Source organism: Camellia sinensis, chromosome 1 (genome assembly GCF_055761805.1).
Source record: "Camellia sinensis isolate YWXY chromosome 1, ASM5576180v1, whole genome shotgun sequence".
Classification (NCBI taxonomy): Eukaryota; Viridiplantae; Streptophyta; class Magnoliopsida; order Ericales; family Theaceae; genus Camellia; species Camellia sinensis.
In genome coordinates this window covers 55,376,820-55,396,519 of record NC_138961.1, presented here as the reverse complement: position 1 = coordinate 55,396,519, position 19,700 = coordinate 55,376,820, and the positions used below count along the sequence as shown (strand labels likewise).

The 19,700-nt window shown below is 35.8% G+C and overlaps 2 protein-coding genes across 3 annotated transcripts; both read right to left on the bottom strand.

Moving 5' to 3' along the window:
- Positions 1–178: 178 nt before the first annotated feature.
- Positions 179–16,615, bottom strand: LOC114298368 (serine/threonine-protein phosphatase 7 long form homolog). Of its 2 annotated transcripts, XM_082877554.1 has the most exons (12): positions 16,472–16,615; positions 8,399–8,474; positions 5,764–6,426; positions 5,458–5,664; positions 4,924–5,364; positions 3,726–4,823; positions 3,435–3,549; positions 2,743–2,923; positions 1,999–2,080; positions 1,722–1,820; positions 1,019–1,358; positions 179–880 (listed from the first exon to the last, which is right to left on the bottom strand). In XM_082877554.1, exons 2-6 carry the CDS (start codon positions 8,468–8,470, stop codon positions 4,014–4,016), a joined length of 2,193 nt encoding a protein of 730 aa, XP_082733680.1. In that variant the 5' UTR covers positions 8,471–8,474; positions 16,472–16,615; the 3' UTR covers positions 179–880; positions 1,019–1,358; positions 1,722–1,820; positions 1,999–2,080; positions 2,743–2,923; positions 3,435–3,549; positions 3,726–4,013. The 2 variants fall into 2 exon arrangements, with proteins under 2 accessions (XP_082733680.1, XP_082733683.1); XM_082877557.1 differs by lacking the exon at positions 1,019–1,358.
- On the bottom strand, positions 9,668–11,201 carry LOC145797301 (uncharacterized). The gene is made up of 2 exons (XM_082884090.1): positions 10,270–11,201; positions 9,668–10,145 (listed from the first exon to the last, which is right to left on the bottom strand). Exons 1-2 carry the CDS (start codon positions 11,199–11,201, stop codon positions 9,668–9,670), a joined length of 1,410 nt encoding a protein of 469 aa, XP_082740216.1.
- Positions 16,616–19,700: the final 3,085 nt, after the last annotated feature.

Genomic DNA, 19,700 nt, shown 5'->3' with positions numbered 1-19,700 from the left:
ATTTATTTATCCAGTTTTATTTGAATAAACATTTTTTTTTTATGTATTTATCAAACGGGCTTAATTGATTTTCACTTAATACATTTAGTAGTGCCAAATTAGGTTATCAAACACTACCCATTAAATTAAGCATGAAAACTCACCTCTGCGCATTTTTTTGGAAGCACTAAGTGCCCTATCCTCCCTGCATCACTGGCACTTAACATCTTCTCAAATAAAGGAGTAATTACAGAATTTGAACTTACATGTGGTTAAGGTTAATAAGGTGCTAAACTGCTTAATTACAAATTAGAAAAATTTAGGATAACAAGAAACTAGATTGTTTAATTGCACATTAAAATAGCCTTTTCACCAAATAAAAATAAAAATAAACTTTAGCATCTTCTATGAAAACCAAAAAATTAAACTTCAAAGATTTTGCATACAGGAAATCTGAATTCAGAACAACCTGCTTCTACAACTATAATCTTAAATACCAATATCATTGGGTAAACATATCATAAAATCTTAAACACAGCACCATGTAGAACAATAGGATACTCTCCAGAGATTTGCTGGAGCTCTTGATCAGTTATCCTGGGCCAGTACCGGGGAAGTAACTAATTTCGTGATCGGGCATCACCTCGAGGCCTTCTATTTCGTATCTGAGTTTCCCCAGAGGAGTCGGCTCCATCATGCCCACAGAACTGCTTCCCAATCAGAGGTGGAGGAGTTGGTCGTGGTGCATGAGTGCCAGAAGCCTTTGTTTGATCATTTGCAACATTTGGTGGCACAGAAGATACAACCAAACTATAGTGTGAACCAGAAGTGTCATTTTTTGAGAAGGTCAATTTCTGAGGAACATTTACACATGGATTAGCTTGCTCACCACAGTTGATTCCTGCAACAAAATGCCCACATCAAGATAACCAACGACTCACGGTGAATATTAGAAAACTTTCCCCTGGATGTAGGAGGAGCATAGCAAGTAATAAACTTTCATTCATTGGATCATATATAGGTAGGAAAAGATCAATACCTGCATTCCCATTTTCAAGTGTTTCGGATGTACCAAGCTTCAGGGTACCATTCATTAATCTTGCAGATGAATCATCTACTTTCTTCTTCTCCAAATAAGAGGCAGATGGTCGCTCACTACTAACAAGTCTATCAATGCCACTTGGTATGTGAACTTCAAAAGGCATCCTTGGTTGCAAGTCAGATTGGGCAGCCGAAGAACTGAATAAACTGGGTGCTTGCCGCCATGGCACTGGACCTGATCCAGCCATCTGACGCCAAGTTTTGGTAGAGAGGTCTTTAATTCTTTCAGGCATTACAGGAAGGAAGAGAGAAGGTGGAGGCCAGGCAGGATTTGGTGTCTGAAACATGCAATAAGATATTGTACTGTAACATGATTTTTTTGTAGACGCAGAGGAGCATAATATTATTATGTGACAGTTGAAGCAGGCTGCTAGATAATCCTTAAGAGAGAAAAGACACTAGACCTGGTCCCACCCCGTGCCCATCCATAATTTGAATCAATCATATGATAAGCTCAGTTTTAGTTGCAGTAACTAACTAGTAAAAGGATATCAAAACAATTCAACCCATAGTAGAGAATCAGCATTAATACATGGAATTTGCCTGGCAAGTTTCACTAATATGGCATTACTGATAACCCAGTGGTCGCAAAAATTAAAAAAATAATAATAAATAATCATTAAAAAATGTAGAAAACTCACCAAAATGAAACTTTTTCTTGCACACGTTATGCACTCAATTCCTCCAGCATCCAACAGTACAAACATATGGAATGACACGATGCATCCACAATGAATTTGCTGCAGAGAAAAAAAAATAACATTAAAAGATTTGCAATAAATTACCATATGACAAGAAAGAATTAAAATTTTTAAAAAAGTCCTAGGAAGACACAATTCACCTAATCTCATGTCAACTCTACAGAAGAAAGCACGTGAATCAACCAAACTAGCCAGGAAAAATAAAAACTTCACTTACCTTCCCACAAGACTCGCAGCACCTCCAACCAGAAGCATCCAAGTGGAAAGTCTCACAGAACTTTCCCTCCTCATAAGCCGAACTAGAGCCATGAAAAACTATAGTCATTACCTCAAAGTAAAAAAAGAGAGAAATGGATACATGTAAAACACATATAAAATGATCTTTGAAACATCCCAAACTGTTAAGATAACACAGGTATGGAACATTTAATTGAGGGATATGGTAGTTTTGAATTGGATGCAAACTAATATTAGCACCTTCCCCATGGGGAAAGGAAGGAAAAGAAGGTGAAGAGTGATGAATTCTGGTAAATATGAATATCAAATCATTACACATTCGAGAGCAATCATTTTGGTAAATAAAAATATATCATCAAACCACCATACTCAGCCACAATATAATGTGTACTAGATTTGACGTTGATATTAACTGTAAAAGTTTTGAGAATACTTTTCACATATATAATACTACCAGAGAAAAAAAAAATACACACTCATTAAAAAAGTTGAGAGTATTAAGGACAGTGTAAGCAATATCACTCCCCTATGTTCACCAACACATGTAATTCGCAAGTGGTGTCCTCTGCCATCTGTTCCCATTACAAAGGAGGCAAGAGGATATCATTTGCCAACATCCAGTGCAGTTCTCACTATCATCCTCGTTGTCATTAAATGTTTCGCATAAAAAGTATAAAATGGTTCAAACTGAGGTCTTGTACAATTTCTATTTTCTACTACAGACCTAGTTCTCAATCACCACTGGTGGGATTTTGAGCCAGCAACTTTCTTTGTTGAGGGAATTGGTTTCCACAGGAGGGATGCTAACCAGCGTTTGTGGGTTAACCTTCTTCATCTACTGAATTTGGTTCTGTGGAATTATACTGTAGACATAGAGACTTTGCAGTGGGGGATGAAGCAAGAAGCTATAAAAGACCCCAAAAAAATGAGGTAATCAGTCACCTGCAGATATGAAACAAAAGGGCTACAAAGGAAAAAACCAGAGATCAAGGGACCAATATGCAATTGAAATGGGTACATACTAACAATTAGTTATTACTTACTACTTTTTAAACTTAAACCTCCTCACCATCAACTATGAGGTGTGCAAAAAATTCAAAAGTTAATGAGCTTTCTATAGTTAATTTGATTGAGTTTTGTTTTTTTCCAAGTTATGTCACAGGTTTATCTGTTGCCAAATCATGTCGTCAGAATGGTTTGAACTTCTAAAAGCCTCTGGAGAAGATTTTAAAAATTATGTCTAACTTTGCAACTTCATATGCCCATTTTGCTAGTGAACAATGTTAGCCTAGATCAATTATTAAGACCTTGATCAATCTACAAATGAAGAAGCAGTAGCCAATTATCAGCTATTTTAAGACCAATTATTAAGACCTTGACACGTCCAATGCTATTTTAAGACCATAAAATTCATACCCAATTATCAGCTCACTGATCCAAGCCAGCAGTAGCAACACACAGTCGGCAGCAACCAGAATGAAGAAGCAGCAAGCAACCAGCAACCAGCAACACAGCAACCAGCTACCCCTTCCTTCAAAACAGTAACAAAAATAGCAGCAGCATCAGCATCTAGAATCTTATAAAATAAGCGACAATTACAAGATAAGATAAGCCAAAAGCCAGAACTATATAATAAGCCACAACTTAAACAATGTAGACTAATCCACGTGAAAACACCACCTGAACATAATGTTTGAATATACTTACCAATGCTGGTTGTTCCTAATGTCCTAATTTTCCCCCTGTTCCACAACCCCTTCCATGGGTTTGTCTCCTGGGTCTCTTACTATATACTCTCAGTATATCTTGCGCTGCCGCACGTACGACTCCCTCGCCCGCTTCTATAGAAGTTGGATGCACATCACCAATGGCTGCAGTACAATCATTTGATACCACCTCTGGCACACCTTCACATACGGCACTAAGCTGTGAAACGCCATCATCCGCTGCATTATTGTCATGGTCTATTGCTTGGCGTCGCCCTCGCCCTCGCCCTCACCCTCGGCCTCTACTTACACCACGACGGCCGCCACAACCTCTACCCCTACGTGTCCCTCTGGTAGGTGCATGGACCTGGCCCTCCTCCTCCCCGTCAATGTGGAAGTCATGGGTAATGAATGGATCAACATGGTAGGTGAGGGATATATGTGGTGTAGGAGATGATGGTGGGGTAGGAGATGATGGTATGGTCAAAGGGTCGGGTGCGGTCAATGTCGATGCAGAGGGAATCATAGTAGACAGACATGCAGTAGACAGTGGTGCTAAGGGAGTCACCGGGGTACCAACTGCTGTCCTATATGGGGGTGGTGACCAGGAGGGGTCCAATATATGGCCATGGTGTGTGGAAGTATGTTCAGACATTAGAGGATCTACCTCAGGGGTAAACTGGGATGTGTAATTGGTACATTCAGGTGGGGAAGTCTGCGGTGTATGCATTGCTGTAGATGGACCATGAGGGGACAGGACCATAGAAGGTCCCTCACCAAAGTGTTCCATATCGAAATAGTCCGATTGATGTGCATGACGTGCGGTAGGATGCGGTGGAGGCATTGATGTCGATGGCATTGATGTCGATGGCTCAGTGGATGGCATATTCGGGTGCGGCATTGATGGCACTGTAATATCTAACCCCATATACGGATCCTCGCCAAAGTGGCCGAAATCTAGTCGGTCACGTCGGTGTGCCTGCTGCAAACCATCGTACAATAACTCCCGTATCTCGGCAATGGCATCCGATTTTTCTCTAGCATCGCATGTAACATGGGCAGCGTCTGCCATGTGATATGCCCTCGCAACTCTACGAACCTGTAATGTAATGGTAGCTGTGTTACATAACCATCATTGCCAAATAACAAACATATACAAACTTAAGCAAATGTTGTTTTGGAGAATATAAATAACTTACCAATCCCTCTAAACTGCCCCCGACGCCTTGGTATCCGAAGGCAGCAATGTCACTCGGATTACTAAGCACTAGACGTGTATGGCGGCGAAACCATAACATGTATGGGTCCGAAGATGTAAGCACTTCATTGCTCCTCTCAGCATGGACAATGGTGTTACGTCTATTGTTCCACTCACCAATAAATGACTGGTATTCGTTTGCCCAATCAATGCCCATTTTGCCACGCCTATCCCTAAAATGCATAGCCAAGTGGGCGTCAAAGCGATCAGGCACACTCTGAACTCGCCCAAATTGTCTAAGCACCCGGTCGGGAAGATGCCAGTCAATGATATCGAAGCATATAAGTGGCACTCGTGCCATCCATATGTCTCGACCAACAGTGCAATACGATGGGAAGCTGGTTATGATGACATCCTCCGTCCCGTAAGGCTCCCATATGAACTGCAAAAGCAATGCAATAATTTAGAGATCTATTCGTACAACGGAGGTTGACAAATAAAAAAATGGGTAAATTCACATGAACAAATTACAAACCTCCCCCTCCACCATGCGGTCGAACTGGTCCCGGAAGATGACACCGACATTAGTCGATATCACCTCATGGCTGAAGGGAACCCTCCACCTGCAAGCTCGCGGGCCAGGTGGTAACAGCTGGTCGCCCTCCCCTATGGGACGCTCGCCAGCAGCAATGTTCGACTTCCGACTAGGGGCGATCCTGCTCAATCTCTCCCACGCCCAAACCTACAATGAATGATGCCATTATTAATTTATTACAGTAGGCAATTTAGAAAACATGGCAATTGAGAATATGAGATAAAACTACAAGTCATTGCAACTCACTTGTAACAATACTAGTGGGCCAGCTATCTCCTTCGTAGCAACCTTAGTTGCCCGACACAACATCCTGTACAAACATGCCAATGTGGCACCACCCCAGCTGTACTCCTGGATACGGTCAAAGTCTCTAAGTAGTGGCAAAAACATCATCTTGACTATATTTTGTGACTTATCGGGGACGAGGACCCCCCCAATAAACCACAAAATATAGGCTCGAGCATAATGATGAACCGTCTCATCGGATGCATCATGTGGAAAGTGACGGAAATGCTCGGATATCCATTTCAACTTAAGTGATGAGCCTATGAAGTCTTCTTGTGTAGGTGCTGCTCCTAACAACTCCACACATAGCGCTATCAAATCATCCAACATATTTCCTGGGTCTTTTCCTGTGACTGCGTGTCCGTCAACCGGTAGGCCAAATAGAATAGCCACATCTTGTAATGTAACTGTGGACTCTCCAACAGGAAAATGAAATGTGCGCGTCTCTATGCGCCACCTCTCTACGAGAGTTATAACGAGATGGTGGTCCAATCGAATAGGTCCAATCCGATACACCCCGTAGAACCCCGCACGGAGTAGGCAACGTAGGACTCTATGGTCCAAGGCGGTGTCCCATAAGCCTGAATCAGATCGTCGGCATTTCAATTTCGGCTGATCTTTCGCCTGCACAAGACAACGTTGTGTGTAAGAGACATAATGCTTGTACAAATGACAATTGAATTTTCATAATGAACCCATCTTCTATTAACTGAAACAGTGGGTGAGATAACCAACATTTTAGTGGTGCATAGTGCGTAAGTGGTGTAAATGTACAAAGATAAATACATACAGACACAGATTTGCAGTGTCATGACATACAAATAAAAGGCTCCATCAAAATTAATATAAGTTCTAGAATGTTTGGTACACCTGTTAACGAAGTTGGGTTGTTTCCTTTACTGTAGATTGCAATGGGGGTTTATGTGGTTTTTAGTTAAATTAGAAGGGCGTAAAATATAACTAAGCCGTCATTTCATCATTGAGATAAGAATTGAATAAGTTGGGGATCAAATGAATACAATGAAATATTACAGACTAATATAACATATAATGAATATATTTTGAAGAGTTTAAAGTCCTTTATTTTGAAATGAAAAATGTCGCTCGAACTATATTAATGCAAGTTGTTGTACTATGAAATAAGTTAAAAGTTATTTAAGGAGACGAACAAGCTAAAATAGTCACTTTGTCAATAATTGAAATTGTTTGTGTTCTTATTTTATATAATTTTTAGGACAGTGAAAATATAAAGTAAGAAATCGCTGGCAAGTAGAAGATTATGTTATTCGGAATTGGCAAAACGCTTCACAGATGAATCAACAAATGAGAAATCATAACATATTAAGTGAATTATTTATTATTTCTTAAATTTTAAACAAAAGTGAATCAACATATTTTTCTCCTAGAGTACTACATAATTAGCCAGTTAGTAAGGATAATTATTGAGTCATCCAAGAGTATCATGTGGTGTTATTTATTTCATGTTCCCAACTACTTACGTGATGACAATTTTGACAAGAAATAATGTTAACTCACTCTATTAACTAGGTAGAAGGGAAGGAATGAACAACTGGTCCTTCGTTTGCCATGGCAAAAAGACAAAATAGGCTAAAAAGCCAATAACACAAAATGTTACATCTAAACAATATTCATTTCATTTTATCTTTTATAAAAGCCAAAAAGCCTATCCCAAGTGAGGCTTTTTACACCCAGGCTAAAATAGCCAAAAAGTTAAAAAGCCAAAGAGTCAACCCACATCCCAAATGAACCCGTTCATGTGTTTATTTGGTACAGTTTATTGTAAGTTAAAAGTTAGCAATAAAAAAGACGCCGAAAGCATTATTTTGCTAACATTATGGTAAGTAACTTTTTCAACTTATTTAAAAATAAAAGTTGCAACAACAGGGCAATACGCAACTCTGAAATTATAGTTAAAAAAAAAACTACAAACAATTCATGTAAATTATTCTGAAAATCGTCTCATAAAAATTGAAAAAGTCAATGTGGGTTACAACACTTAACTATTTTTGAAAGGGCAAACTCCACCTAGATTTAAAATTTTTTATTGAAATTTATCAAATGAAATAATGTTGTTCAAGTAAGGAAGTAGACAGATCTACTTTTCCACACTCCGATGGTACTATGAGTCGCTGAAATTGGATTATTTAAAAAAATTTTGAGTAGGTAATGGGTGATGAACTAGGACTTCTGATTTGATGATTATATAATATTATTTTGTGCTATAAGATTATGAATTCAACCTCTATAAAAACAGAATTTTGTTTGTGATATTTATTTCTTCTTTTATTTTAGGAATTGTATTTAAAAGTCCTTTCTATTAAACGTCCTTTGTGATGATTATATAACCAATTACCTGTGATTTTTTTTTTTGGTTAAGCTAGCTGTCCATTTAATATAATCTTCTTCGTTCTCTCTCTATGGACTAACGTTCACACTTGGGGAAATTTGTCTAAGCCATTGAAATGTCCAAATAGGATGATCCATGGACAAACATTTACAGTTTCACATTATATTATGTAACAACTACAGTGTTTGTGTAGTATTCAAATATCAATTATAAGTAAATAATTCATACCGACTGACACCATATCGTATCAGCTCGATGCTGATGAGTCAATAATGGGATCTCCTCTGCTAAATGAGTCATAGACCTGCACAAGTTTTCATATATGAAATGGATATCCGATAACAAGAAGTTTGACAACAGTACATACATATGCTGACAAAATTAGAATACGACCTGACAGTATATCGCAGGTATACAAACTGCAACAAGTTAGAGAAAACAAAAAGAAAGGGTTGCGTGGAAAAATTTCTTGATAATTAAAAAACAGTTCACCACCTAACAAAATATGGCTACGCAATGAATATTACATGCATTTATATTGTTGATTAGTAATTCATTTCACATTATTGTCATAGGAGATAAGGTACACATGGTACCCGTGAGTTTAAAGATATTGTCAGTGCGTTGTCACGTCAAGCTTTATGACATGAAAACCCATGCTTTAAGTAGATTTCAAATCCACTACTCACACTTTTTAGAACAACTAAGCATTTACCAATATGTACTAAATTTAAGACACATGATTGAATTGATAAAATGGTCTTCCCTCACGTAATGAATTTTTGAAAACTAAAAAAAAAATTCACGACGTAACAAAATGTGGCAACGCATTAAATATCACATGCATTTATATTGGTGATTAGTAATTCATTTCACATTATTGTCATAGGAGATAAGGTTCACATGGTACCTATGTGATTAAAGTTATTGTCAGTGTGTTGTCACGTCAACCTGTAGGACATGAAAAAACGTGCTTTCACTTTAAAGGAGTTGTCATTTGGACAGGAAAGAAGTACGAAAGTTTGAAGAGGGTTTTATGTAGATTTGAAATACATTAGTCAAAGTTTTTACAAGAACTAAGCATATACGAATACGTAGTAAATGTCCGAGAAATGATTGAATTCATAAAATAGGCCTTCACCCACGTAATGGATGTTGGAAAAAAAAATTAAAAAAAAATTAGTTTCCCACATAACAAAATGTGGCAAAACACACATTGAATATAAACTGCATTTATATTGGTGATTATCAAGTCATTCTGTGAATATTTGCATTTTTGTAACATTAGATAAATTGGTGTCCATCAAGGTCAGGACACAATCGACCATCAACGCACCAAAGTCTGCACAATCCAGTGCACAAAGGACACTTGCAACAACTAAAGCAATTAAAGAGATTTGCCACATTTGACCAAATCTATGTCATTAGTAATTGAAGTCGTAAATACATTATCAATTTACTGAATACTGACTCCAATTCAAAGAAAGTAGCGTGGAACTAATATGTAAAGAAGACAAACAACAACTGTCGAATCGATCGGATTCTCGCTGGACATTTTCTCTTATCATGCCCTCTTTGCAAACACAAACTACAATGGTGCAATCCACTTTGTCTGGAAGTATCCATTTCGTTGTGTATGCGGCTATGTTGAGGACGACCCGTTTTAACTTCACGTTGTCGAGCTAGAATAGCAAGCAAAGTTGGGTAATCATTGTCAGGCCAATATTGCTCGTGCGGCATGGGCCTAAACTTCTGCGCGAAGATACGCTTGTTGACTTCCAACCTATACTCTGGTGCAACGAAAGGAAAAGGGTCCTCGCCCAAGTCTGCTGTCACAGCAAGCATGTGGGAACATGGCAAGTGAAATAATGTGTACTTCCCACATGAACAACTCGGTGGTCGGAGACTAACTATTTGACGAGCACCACCCCCCATCCCATGCGGTGTTGTCCTCACCTCATATTCCCCTATTCCCCTGCAGGAAAAATGTATGTACGTGGATGAATATGCATATATGATAAAATTATGACACAACATCAATGATCGACGAGTGCACAATGTTAAAGTGTAGTGAATTCGATGCATCCAATAAAAATTACCTATTAATCGGTACCAACATATGCACATTCGCTCTAGCTTGGTGCTCGTCAATCCATCGATGAACATTAGTCGTGTACAAGTGACCCCGATTACTTGCATTTTCAGCAATGGTCCTGCCCTCGTCAAAATATTTCACGAGCCGATAAAAAGTGATCTCAACTGATGCTGTAATGGGAACACTGCGTGCGCCTTTCAATACACCATTGAAGCCCTCTATATGGTTTGTCGTCAATATGCCCCAACGACAACCACCATCATGGCACAATGTCCAATGAATAGGGTTCATCCGTCTAAACCACCGTTCAGCATTCTTCTCGAGCTTGTAGATATCGTCCATAATCTTATTAAACTTCCGCACTTGCCGTGCAGAACCAGCTCTCCACACAAGATCCTTGGCTACTGTATTGCCGAATTTTTCATTGAAATTGCTACATACGTGTCGCAAGCAATACCTATGGTACCCTCGTGGTTGAACTGGTGGATTGTCCCAAATTCTGGACAGGATACTAAGCAAAGCTGTGTGTCGATCGGATATCAATGTGACCCCCTCTCGGTCATGGCACACATGTCGCCTAAGCAGAGTAATGAACCAACCCCAACTCTCGATCATCTCCTTGTCAACAACGGCAAAGGCAAGAGGTATAATCTTGTCCGCAGCAGTCACTGCAGTGGCCGCAACAATCTTCCCTTCGTATTTCCCGTACAAGTGTGTGCCGTCAATGCATATCACTGGACGACAATACTTGAAGCCTTCTATTGCAGGTTTAAATGCCCAGAACACATAGGTCATGTACATTTCAGTTCCGATTGAGGTAGAGTGCAAATTCGGAATCATGTCCCACATGACAACTGTGCCTGGATTGAATGACTGCAATGCAGCCATATATCTAGGCAACCTTCGGTACGACTCGTCCCAGTCACCAAACACCATTGCAACTGCCTTCGTCCTTGCAAGCGACGCTTTCTTATATGATATAGTGAACTAAAACTTCTCCTTCACGACCTCAATTATGGTAGCAAGAGGCAATTCTGGTGATATCTGCAAATATAAATTATATTTGAATACATTACAGTCATAATGAAATCCTAAAAACAATAATCTATCTACCATGGCACTTACCGCAATTTGTGCCTTGATAAAATGAGCAATGACCTCGGACTTGAGGTTACAATTGTCCCTATTCATTCTGGGGTACACACACTGATGCGGCGCTTCAAACCTTCTAATTTGAAAGAAATCTTTGTCTTTTAACTTCGTTGCCCGAACCCTCCAGTTGCAGCCGTGCTTGCACTCGGCCACCCAACTGTTTACTTTGGATTCTACAACCCTGCATTCTCGATTGCGCTTCAGGTTATACAACTGAACAGCGTGCACTAGTCTTTTCTTATCAGTAAATATCATTCCTTTCTCCAAATGAGCAGTTTCGAAGTCCCACAATGGCCAACGTTCGACAACATCACGGCTAGTGATGGAACCATCATTGTCCAAATGCAAATTATGGTAGAAAAGGATATGGACATTTGTGTGTACCTCCTGCATATCATGATGCCCTCCAACTTCATCATCGCCGGAGTCATTGTCTGCACCTTCCCATGCGACATCCAAATCTTCCACGGAATCTTCATCACTTACTCCAACCTCGTCAGACAATGGCACTGTATCATCAGAGTATGCATAATTTTGGACAGCCGTCTCCGGTGTACATTGAACATTACAAACCGGTGGACATTCTTCATTCCAGTGGGGATATGGGGTTGTAAGAACCATCGGATTATACGTTGTCGGAGCACTTGGACCTGCTCCGGCACTGTAATAACCATCTACGTTCTGTGATGCATTTAATTCATTGTAACTCTGAGAATGATTGAATAGAGGGTAATCTGCAGGGAACATGTGTGCAGACTGTGTAAGTGTATTGTCAGGGGATTGCAATTGTGTCAACATTTGAGTGAATGTCCCACCCACCGGAAATGGCATCCCTGTGCTACCAAAATTGCTCTCCTTCTCCACATAGATTTCCAAAAAATAATCAGGGCCTAATTTATGTGGGAGGTCTAAGACATTACTTAAGGTCTCATTATCTTTGATTGGCAACAACCTATACTGCCCCCGACATGGGAGTCTACATTTAAACTCTAATCGCATTATTTCCCCATGCGTACCAACCTTCGGCACCATCATAGCCTCCAATTCGGACAATGTTATCCCCCTGTACATATTATACAACCCCTGAGGTTCGATGTCGTAGGACACACCTTCATCGCGATTGCTCAAAATCTTTCCACCCCAATAGAACATAATGCTCACAACTTCCATACCTACACTTTGCATTCAAAGTAACTCAATTATTTCAAAATAATGAAGTAAGCACATTTGAGACCAAACACCACATATATTACACAGGAGTGCCTTTAGGCATGGGTCTTTTGGCTAAAAATCACCACAACAAGTAAGACCAACCAAAAAAGATTTTTTGAGACTTTATTGTGAGAACAAATTAGCTACCAATTGTGCTCGTAGTATAAAATCCATTAAGGAGCAATGCACCGATTGTTTATTTTTCCATGCCTACTGTTACAAGAATTTCGCAATTTATTTAAATATACTTTTCTTAAAATGGGAAACCCCTTTATCCAACTAAGCATGCATAACACTCAACATGTTCAAGTAATTAACTATTGAGAATTTATTAACATCAATCAAAGTTTTTGTTTTTTTTCCTAAATATTTTCAGACACTTTCAAATCCTTTTGTTGTTTTTTAAACTTTTCGAAAAGTTTAAAAAGTTTCCAATTCTATTTTCATTTCCAACCTAACCGAAAGAACGTAGGGAAACAAAATTTTGATCCTATTAGAGAAGATTATTAAAATTATCACATTTTAATAACAACATTTGATTTCTTTAACATCAATTTATAACCCAAGTTTGACATCACATAAGCACACCCATACAGTACCACCGAACAAAGTACTAGCCAAAATTAACAACAAACAAACAAAAAAAGAAAAAAAAAAGCTTAGTGGGTTGGGCTAGGTTGTGGGCTCGATTTAGATCTGTTGTTATTGCATATGATGTAATGGGTTGGGCTAGGCTGTGGGCTCATACAAGAAAATTGTGGGCTTATTGTAGGGCTTGGCCCAAACGGGCCAGACTTCTATATCTAGAGGCTCTGAATTATAGAATTTTCTTTTCTTCAAAAAAGGTTTGATTCCCTTTGTAGATGTGGGCTTTTTCTTTTTATATGTGTTTTGAGAATCTTTCTTGCACATATTTATAATTTTCTTTTTATGTACTAACAAAAAAGTAATTAAAATACAAGGAAAAATATGTTAAGTTTGTTGTGAAGTTTTCTCAAACCTATTGTATTATTATTTGAAGGCATTTGTTATTCCCAAACTTGTAGAATTATGAATTTTTTTATCTTGTTTTTTCTTTTTTTTCTTGCCATTTCTATTGACAAATTTAAAATCCAAATGTAGAAATTAAAATTAAATCTTCTAAAATATAGCCCTCCATTCCTCGATCATTTGGCATATTAATTCCATGTTGATCACTCAACAGGTAAAGTCTCAGAAAATTATGAAGTCCAAGTGTCCATCAATGGCCGTAGGGGGTTCGAGGACAACAATGTGATGTTCAATCACCAAAAACTCCAAGCAACTCATTGTTGTCCTTTGTTTTTAATCTTTCCTCAACCCACTTACAAAAAAATATATATTTTTTGATTGGTATCCAGCCGTAATGACTGACTAATATGATCTCAAAAATACATATATATATATATATATATATATATTTGGATTGATATCCGGCCGTATTGACTAACTAATATGAGAGATCAATCCCAACGCAGGATTTATACAAAAAATTACTTAGTAGTTAACCTAACTCTGATACTATATTAGAATATGTAAGAGAGAGAGAGAAGAGAAATTTGTATCATATTAAATGTTGTAATAATGTATACAAGATTGCTTCATATAGAAGGAGATAAATCTAAGTATAGTAATGAATATAATATGGTATGTATAATAGATAAAATATATAGTTACTATATTTAACAAGTAGAATATTGACGATGTTAACTTTGATAAGTAAATTACTCTATTGCCCTTCATGATGTAAAATGAATTACTTAACTACCCTTGCCCTGTCTTTCCCTTGACAGCAATACAGCCACCATAGGCCCCTTACGGTAATTGGTCTCAGAGGTATTGATGCAGGGAAGGTAATGAGATGAACATTCGAACACAAACAACAACAACAAATTTAATAAAAAGATATTCTCTTTGGTAATAATACTAATTCTCCAAAATAAATTGGTTTTTTTTTTTTCTAAAGTTTACAATAGTTATTTATAATAGAACGAGGTTCTAATTAAGCTAAAAGATAAAATGAAAAAAACAATATGTGCTCATCAATCTTAAATCAAAGGAATTAAAAAAATTATCAAAAATGAAAATATTTGCGTTAAGCTCAAATTTAAAAATTACAATGAAAAATACATGTTATGAACAAAAAAAAATCTAGTCCCAATTGGATTCGTTTAAATTGAGTTATATGTGAATCAATTATTTTCAAAACTAGCAAAATTACAAAATTGAAGACATAAACATTAAAAATTGTTCAAAATTCATCGTATGCCATGACGAAGCAATGAATATTGTTGGCCATGTCATTTTTCATATTTCGATCAAATTTCACATGATTCTAAAGACATGCCGTATTACGTCTATTAATGTTTTAACATTTATCTTGTTTTTCCTAAATTTCAAAAATTCTATAGCAAGCATGTATCCGATATGCATCAAATTCTCAAGTTAAGAATTGTATTTGCCGCGTATATCAATTGATGAGAGAGAGAGACGTGCGATATACGTAAGTTCTAGAGAGAGAGAGAGAGAGAGAGAGAGATTGGAGACATATTTGCATGGGGAGTGTTTCTTACCATATCCGGAAGTTGGGCAGAAACATAGGAGAAAAATTTGTGTAATGATAGGGTAGGGATGCATGTGTGAATAGCTAAGAAACAAATAAAGAGTTGAATGAATCAATATAAAACGTGGCCGATAATACTCTTTTGACTATTTTGTATCTATCTATATCTCTATAGGTTTGTATGTGCACTTGTCCCTCTTTAACACCCCTACCTCTTTTCTACAAAAACCAATCTCTACCATCCATTTCTTTCTCTTCTTCTATCATCGTAATCCACCTCACTTTCCTTTCACATGGATTCTCTCTCTCTCTCTCTAATTATATGTTTGTATGTGCACTTGTCCCTCTTTGACACCCTAACCTGACTTTTCAACTAGAGCAAATCATTACCAATCATTCCTTTCCATTCTATTTAAGCTAATCCACCACACACTGTCATTTGTTGTTGATTATCTCGAGCTTTGTTCTAAAAGAGAGAGAGAACTGAAGAATCATCTTTGCACTTCTCTCTCCTATATTGGTTGTGAGCTTATCTTTGCTTCGCTTCTCACACCAATTTGTATCTATGAGAGAGCTTTCTCTTTCTTTGGGTTTCTCTTTTGCAGCTCTTATTCTTGATACATTTATATAACGACATTTGTACATGTAAGCTCTCTCTCTCTTTCTTTTCCTTGAATCTCTATTTCAATCACATTCTGTATGATAAATCTCAAGACATACTTCATTTTGAAGGTGGTTGTTAGGTCTTCAATAAGATATTGGCTTGTTATTAGGAAGAAATGGTTGGAATCATCATGCTATTCATCTAAATATAGGCATTTGATTGATTTATTCATCATTACAGCTCCTAATATTAACTAAGTTTTCGTCAATCTTACAAAATTCTTTAAAATATCATGGAAACTATTTTCATATATATGATCACAACCTATCAAATTAATTTGAAAAATTATTCACAAATATCATTTTTATATCATGGAACTGACGAGAAAAGGGGTTTGCAACCAACTCAGGATTTATACAAAAAATTTTGGCGTTGTTGAATGAAAAGTTTACAACCCTAATTTCGAAATTTAAAATCCCAAATCTGAATCCTTAATTTCGAAATTTAAAATCCCAAATCTGAATCCCTAATTTCGAAATTTAAAATCCCAAATCTGAATCCCTAATTTCAAAATTTAAAATCCCAAATCTGAAACCCTAATTTCAAAATTTAAAATCCCAAATCTAAAATGAAATCCCTCATTTATGCGATACAAACCTGAAGTGGGTGTTTGATGAAGGTGTTCCGCCGGTGGTGTGCTTCCTCTTCGTCGCCGGTCTTGTTCGGCTGAGAGAGGGAGAAGAAGATGGGTTGGATCAAACACGGCCTCTTCGTCGTCGGTCTTGTTCGGCTGAGAGAAGGAGAAGAAGATGGGTTGGATCAAACACGGCCTCTTCGTCGTCGGTCTTGTTCGGCTGAGAGAGGGAGAAGAAAATGGTTTGGATCAAACACGGCTTTCGTAAGGGAGAAGAAGGAATGAAATGGCTTTTCTAAAACCGGTTTTTATTAAAAATATTTTTGGTCAAAAAACGACTTTTGTAAAACTGTTTTTAAAAAAAAAAAATTCTCAAAAACGACTTTTCTAAAACCGTTTTTTATGAAAAAAAAAATTTGGTCATAAAATATTTATTTAAAAAAAATTAATGCAAAAACAGCTTTTCTAAAACCGGTTTTTATTAAAAAAAAAATTTTGACCAAAAAATTTTTATGTTGAAAATATAAATTAAAAAAAAATTAATTGGAAAACGATTTTACGAATACCGTTTTTAATTAATTCAAAATAATTAAAATCTTAATCAAAAACGGCTTTAGAAAAGCCGGTTTCCATTTTCAAATTTTATTATTATTTTAATTGATGAATACGGTTTTGTGAAAGCCGGTTTCTGAAAAACGGTATTTGAAAAACCGTTTTACCCTACTTTGGGAGTAAAGTTAAAAGTACACCCTAAAATGGGACTAAAATGTTCAAAATGGCACAAAGAGGGAAATTGGCCTTTTCATCGTACAACAGATCAATAAAGTGACAACGCTCTGAGATCGATAGACATGAATATTGGTGGGATAAAAAAAATAAAAAAACATGAAAATTGGTGGCATAATCCTTAATTTGCCGGACTGTTAGGCTCAATTTAGGCCAAGTTTGAGAAGATATAAAAAAGTCAAAAAGTCAAAAAGTTACTCAAAAAGTTAAAAAGTTAACACTATTCACCAAAAGTCAACAATTACGGCTGCACAACTCTCGATCCTAATTTTTCCCTTCAAATCAATTTTTACAATTTTTTAATACACATTTTTCTATAAAAAGTCAAAAAGTTAACCCAAGCATCCATATTTTTTTCCTCAATTTTTTAGTCCAAAAACACAAAAAGTGCACTTATTTAGGACACCCCAAATAACCTCTTATTAGAGTATATATATATTAAGAATATGTGTCAATTATTTGATATAATTTTACAATTTATTAAACAAAATAATTATTAAAAAATAGGAAAAACGATCTCTCAAATTGAGATATCCAACATGAGAGAAACCCAACTCTTTTTGTATATTTGTTTGGGGTTTCCTTATTTAGTATACTTTTTAAATTTTTTATAAAAATATATGCAGAGAAATAAAAAAGTGATATGTCCCAAATAAGTATTGTATTTGATGCAACTTATAAATGTGACTTATAGTTTTTTTTTCTTTCAAAAAAAAATTATTTTGTGAGTTTGTGTTCAAGTGTTGGTGCAACTTGTATTTATTCCTTATAACGCTGACATAACTTTATATTTAAAAAAAATGTTTATTTAAAAGTTGAGTAATCAAGGGTATTTTTAATTTCTATTTTTTTAATTAACTTTCAGCTATAAAAAGAAAGGGGACAATTACTCCACAACAACCCCCTCCCCCCAAACAAAAAAAGTTTGACCATTGTAACAAAATAAATCTAAATATTTTAGTTTTATCAAATTAAATCTTAATATTTTGATTTATTTTTAATCTAAATTATTTGTCTGTTTTCGTTAAATAAAAGCAACTGAAAAAAAATATTTTAACTTAAACTCAATATAAATATATATAAAATGTCTAAATTGCTTTTCTATTCAGTTTAATAGTTAAAATATTATTTTTTGCAGATTTTACTTAACAAAAATAAACAATTTATATTGAAAATAAATCAAAATATTAGTGTTTAAATTAAAAATTTAAAAATTTATTTTGTTATAGGTGTCAAATCTTGAATTTTTTTTACAATTTTCTGAAAAAAAAAAATGTGTACCAAACAATTCCATAATGCGATTGGACCGGATCCTGTCCACGTGCTCAAACTTCGATACAAGGTAGGGCTGCAAATGAACCGAGCTGTAACAAGTTCGGCTCGGCTCATTAAAGACTCAGTTCAGCTCGGCTCGTTTAATAAACAAGCCAAGTTCGAGCTCAAATATTAGGCTCGTTTTGTAAACGAGCCGAATTCGAGCTCGCACAAGCTCGGCTCGTTTATCTTTATTTAAATTATATAATAAATATATTATTTATATATTAAATAATATAAATAATATATAAATAAATATAAATAATATTTTTTATGTAAATATTTTTATTTAAATAATATAAATAATATTAAAAAAGAAGTTATCAAGCTGAGCCGAGCCGAGCTCGAGTTTCATTAATATTAATGAGCCGAGCCGAGCTCGAGCTCAGTTTCTTATCGAGCCGAACTCGATCTCAATAAATGAGCTCGATAAGTAAACGAGTCGAGCTCAAACTCAGCAAAACTCGGCTTGGCTCAGTTCGTTTGTAGCCCTAATACAAGGTTATGAAAATAGACATAAGAAATTTGAGTACTCCCTTTGTCTTAAAATAATAATGTTTTTTTATAATATATTTAGTACACTTTAAAAATATTAATTTTTCAAAATTATCCGTTGATAGTATATTTTTTGAAAATATTAATTGTCATAAGTATACTTTTTGTGCTGTCAATGAATTTAAAAAAAGGATAAAATAAGAAATTCATATTATTTTCTTCATTGATTTTTAAAAGGGAACTAATATTTTGAAATAATAAAAAATAAAATAAGGGACTAATATTTTAGGATAGAGAAGTATAAAATTTCATAATCAACTTTTTAGCATTTTCAAGGCTAAAAAATAGCCAGTATAATTTTGTGTGTAAAATTCAACCCCATTTTTAATATATATATATATATATATATATATTTTTCCCACTACTAACTTAAATGAGCATTGTTATTAAAGGCCAAAAATTAGAGTTAATTTTTAAGTTCAGTAATGTGATAATCAATTAGGATATTAAAAGTAACATTCTTTCTCATATATTTTTTAATTATCAACTAATCATATCACTTATATATTATTAAATTTATAAAATGAATCGAAAAAGTCAAGTTATAATTTTCTAACTTGAGCTTAAAAACACCATTTTGGATACATAGATAGCTTT

Excerpts from the sequence above, each read along its gene's own strand:
- LOC145797301 (XM_082884090.1), bottom strand. The coding sequence starts at position 11,201 with ATGGTGTTTGGTGACTGGGACGAGTCGTACCGAAGGTTGCCTAGATAT. Across the intron at positions 10,146-10,269 it reads ATGTTGGTACCGATTAATAG|GGGAATAGGGGAATATGAGG; the intron begins GTAATTTTTATT and ends TTTTTCCTGCAG.
- LOC114298368 (XM_082877554.1), bottom strand. The coding sequence starts at position 8,470 with ATGACTCATTTAGCAGAGGAGATCCCATTATTGACTCATCAGCATCGA. Across the intron at positions 6,427-8,398 it reads ATACGATATGGTGTCAGTCG|GCGAAAGATCAGCCGAAATT; the intron begins GTATGAATTATT and ends TGTCTTGTGCAG. Across the intron at positions 5,365-5,457 it reads ACCGCATGGTGGAGGGGGAG|TTCATATGGGAGCCTTACGG; the intron begins GTTTGTAATTTG and ends TTGCTTTTGCAG.